At 38.2% G+C, this 4468-nt stretch overlaps 1 protein-coding gene across 2 annotated transcripts; it reads right to left on the bottom strand.

Annotated features, from left to right (window-relative positions):
• Window positions 1–26: 26 nt before the first annotated feature.
• Window positions 27–4167, bottom strand: LOC111863492 (serine/threonine-protein kinase Nek2-like). 2 transcript variants are annotated; one of them, XM_023849839.2, is made up of 6 exons: window positions 4071–4167; window positions 3297–3483; window positions 2757–2914; window positions 2391–2634; window positions 1348–1487; window positions 27–913 (listed from the first exon to the last, which is right to left on the bottom strand). In XM_023849839.2, the coding sequence occupies exons 2-6, from the start codon at window positions 3444–3446 to the stop codon at window positions 880–882; spliced, it is 726 nt and encodes a 241-aa protein (XP_023705607.1). In that variant the 5' UTR covers window positions 3447–3483; window positions 4071–4167; the 3' UTR covers window positions 27–879. The 2 variants fall into 2 exon arrangements, with proteins under 2 accessions (XP_023705607.1, XP_023705606.1); XM_023849838.2 differs by lacking the exon at window positions 4071–4167 and adding an exon at window positions 3822–3912.
• Window positions 4168–4468: the final 301 nt, after the last annotated feature.

The following is a 4468-nucleotide window of genomic DNA, read 5'->3' as shown; positions in this document are numbered from 1 at the left end:
CTTCAGAACTGCTGTTACATGTACTGCACTGCAGTGTGTTCAAACAGCCTGTAGTAAGGTGACTGATAATCACTAGTTCAGTACATAAGTAAAAGTAAAGTTATTCCTATGCCAAAAATGTATCATGAGGGCTATACAGGGTGTATCAAAACTCAACGGCAAAACTTCAGGAACGGACTCCTCGTATAGAGAGAAGAAAAAATGTGTATGACAACATGGGTCCAGAAACGCATAATTACAGTTATCCGAGCGTGTAATTTACGGAGTGCACGCCGACACATTCTGTTTGCCAGAATAAAAATGCGAGACACCGGTTACAATTGTTACACAAGTAATCATGTTGTAAATCAATTTGATGTGGGCCTGAATACCTCTAGGATGCGCAGATGATATCCTGTCATCTCCAGTTAAGTAGATGTAGCCATATCCGAAAGGTGTGTATGATGTCTGTTATCTGTGTTTATTAAGTGGTGTTTGCGGTCTGCTGTGAAGTGATACGTGATGTACACAAACGAAGAACTCACAAGCATGCATTACATGTATGGTTTGGTGGATGTTAATGCTTCGGAGGCGCATCACTTGTATCAGGAATGCTACCCAATGTGCAGATGGCCAGACTGAAAGACATTTGAAGGAATCCATTGCTGCCTATGTGAACACGGGAGTTTCGCACATCCATCAGGCATGAGGACAGCCAGGAAGTACAACCCCTGAGGACGAGGAAGATGTACTCAACACTGTGGATCCATGTCCTGGAGTCGGCACAAGGCAGTTAGGCCTGCAGAAGAATATCCCGCACATGATGATCTGGAGACTGCTACGAGAACAGCTCCTGTATCCATATCATCTACAGTGTGTACAAGCCTTGTCTCCTGTGGATTATCCTGCAAGAGTAACGTTCTGCCGGTGGTTCCTGCAACAATGCAGTGTGACACCTAACTTCACAGCCGTTGTGTTGTTCACAGATGAGGTGACATTCACAAGGGACAGAATCCAAAATTTTCATAATCAGCACATGGGCGCAGACACAAATCCTCGTGCAGCTATCCAATCTTCTCATCAGCAGATGACATTTCATGTGACTGTTGTGATGTATGTTCAGTCATACTTAGAAGGTTGGTCACTGTCCTGAATATAGCTAAATACAGTACGAAGCCAGCAATGCTAACACTTTCTCACACAGTCAAGAACTGTTAAATACTGACTGAAGATACATCATCACACTGTAAGAGCTATCACTGAGAAAGATGGTACTGTATGTGAAAACTGTACTGACAGTAATATTAGTTGTGGACCTGATGAAATATGTTAATGACTTTGTATAACACAATGTAATTGAGTACTTACTTGCCTTCCTCGATTCTTACAGAAAGATGTTTTATGTTTGGTCCAGTGAAGGGAGGTGACAGTGAGCATAACTCATATATGAGACAGCCAAGTGACCAAATGTCAGACTTTTTGTTGTATTTTCCACCTTTAATAACCTCCTGCAACAAATATGCATCCTCTCCTTAGTATGCTAACTAAATGGGCAGACAAACTGGAAATTTGGTTTACACTCCATTTTGTCAGCCTCCAGTAATAACATTCTGTAATGCACAAACTGAAGCATGAAGTGGTTAGAGCCTGGTAATATTAAAGGTTAATATATTTACTAATGTGCATAAGATATAAACCATGCTGCCAGCTTCAAACTGGAGAAGAATTTAACTCAGTATGTAAAATGAACAATTTTTTCTTTGCTGACTACTGTTTGCTTGGCTTATTCTTCATCTGTGAACATGGGGGCAATACATTCCTCTGTGACACTTGTAAACTTCTACCAGACTACACAGCGTTATATCCCAGAAGATATTGCATAGTCAGTGGTATTCACATCGAATAGTGGAGTCCAACTGGGTCCACTCGGCATGGCGGCCACTGATTGACCTATTGTAGCGATGATGGAGAATTTGGTGGAATGAAGATTTGCAGGGGAAACCGAAGTACTCAGAGAAAACCCACCCCAGCGCCACTTTGTCCACCACAAATCCCACTTGACCAGATCCGGGATCGAACCCATGCTGCCATGGTGGGAAGCCAACGAATAACTGCTCGAGCTATGGCATGCCCATGAATATTTATATTACAGTTCTGTTAACAATGCAACCACTTTATTCCTTAGAATTTTCACTTTTTACAACATGGTAGAACCTCAAATCCCACCTACCATCATTTGGACTGGATCATGTGATCTTTTTCGTACAGTACATATTCAGACATTTTGTAATTTAAAAGCACTTAGCCCCAACCAAGAAGTTGGCTGCATTACAGATTTCATATAGTTAAACTACAGTATCTGTGGAAGATACACTATATTAGCTCTTCTATATACAACTTTCCATACTTACTGGACTCATATAATAAGGGGTTCCAACCAATGTGTGAGCAAAGCTGGCATCATTATCCAAAATACGGGCAAGCCCAAAGTCCCCCAGTTTCACATTTCCTGCTTCGTCCAAGAAAACATTTGCTGGCTTTATGTCTCGGTGCAATATAGTAACATTGGGGACTTTCCAGTGACATTCCTGAAGAGCACGGCACATTTGATATAGCACACGCCATATAAATCCTTCATCCAGGAAGCTGCTGCTTCTAAAAATTAATGTTTTTATAGTATAAAAATTATTTCCATCAATTCAACATGTAACGTGGAATAAATAGAACTTAAAACCACAAATATTCTTATGGACATATGGAGTGAACATAATGCTTACTTTTTGCACTTGTTGATCAGGGTTGCGAGATCTCTGCCTTTACACCATTCCATAACAATGTAAAGTGTAGCTGTTTCCTTGTGAATGATTCGGTCAAAATATTGTACAATGTTTGGATGCTGCAATCCACTTAGCAAATTTACTTCTGAGACAAGAAGCTTAAGGAAATACAGAAAGAAATATTAATAAAATTATCTCAAACTAAAGTGATCTTTCTATAAATTATAGAGGGTAAAATTTTAAGTTGGAAATATTTATGTATGGGCTAGTACAGCTATTTAAAATGCCAAATTCAGTAGTATGTTTTTTTTTGTGGGTGGGGTTTAGCTATGTTAGAAGTTAAGCAAAGTTGCTGTACTGCAAAATAAAATCCAGATTCAAAAATGGTTGAGGGATAATGTTTCAAAGTTCTAGACCTCATGATAGAATTGTATAATGTGTACTACTAGCAGTACATCTGATAAAAGGTTTAATTAGTTTAATGACTAAAATTAAATAATAAAGAATATGTTTCTTTAAAAGGCTGGTGTTCAAACATACCTGTTTCTTTTCTTCACTCATTCCACCATAACCAATAGCCTTCCACACATATAAACGGCCATTGGATTTCTTTCGCACTTTGTAACAAGTACCAAAAGAGCCTGTACCAATTACATTTAACACTTCATAATCCTCAACATGACCAGACATTTTCAGTATTTATGTTTTGATTCCTGACAGAAGACACCTGTAATGAATAACGCTATATATAATATTACAAAATTTCGCTGTCGATTGGTTAGCATTTCTGCTTATTCAGGAGTTCCAAGATTCAAATCTCTGATCGAACATGATGATACTGTCTTCCGCAGTCTCTGGGAGCCGGTAAAGCAAAAATTGGCCATTATTGCGTCTTTCAACATCATAACCAATTCATTCTTTCACTAATCATCCCATAATTCGATACCTTATTTCTCAGCTACTGAGAAGGCTAAACTAAATATAAGTAATAAATAAACACGCACTCGTAATCATAATACATTCAATTATCACTTTGAATTTTAAAGAAATCACAGCTTATATTACCGTTTCGTATGTTACGTAAACATACAAAATTACAAAACGATAAATCCAGCGTTTTCAGTTTCAAACGCATATACATAAATTTGAATTGTATTCCTATTATTTGTTTTTGAAACAGGAGACAACGTGATTGGCCAACTGTTGATGTGTGCATTCAATAATTGAAGAGTTGAAGTTAATAGCCTACAGTATATGAAAGTTTTGCATCACGTGAGAAATGATAAATAAAATGAGAAAAAGCAGAAAACATACCAGAATAGGTGATTATTATATTCATAAATGCGCTGTGCATTTAACTGAATCCACAGTTTAGATCACAATTTGAAACAAGGCTATGTAATTCAATTACAACAGTTGAGAGCACTGAGAGCAGTTGTGGAATAGAACGACGTTACTCCCACCTATGAATGATACGAGAATAGGGTCATACACCACAAGAAAGATAGTGCTACGAGCGCTACCAGCTCAGATAATAGCAGTGTGGGCAGTGAGCGCCGTGAGCTCAGACCGGCGCAGATGGCTGGTTGATATATGTAGGGTTATATAGTTTGGCGGCTTTATGATCGTTTTTGAAGTGGGGTGAATAAATGTTTGCTTTAGATTTTTGTTATTTTTTGAGTTAGTTCTTAAATAATTTTTTTAGTCCTTTA

This window comes from Cryptotermes secundus, unplaced genomic scaffold, assembly GCF_002891405.2.
Source record: "Cryptotermes secundus unplaced genomic scaffold, Csec_1.0 scaffold10178, whole genome shotgun sequence".
Classification (NCBI taxonomy): Eukaryota; Metazoa; Arthropoda; class Insecta; order Blattodea; family Kalotermitidae; genus Cryptotermes; species Cryptotermes secundus.
The sequence above is the reverse complement of the archived record's forward strand: the minus strand, read 5'-3'. Positions and strand labels throughout refer to the sequence as shown.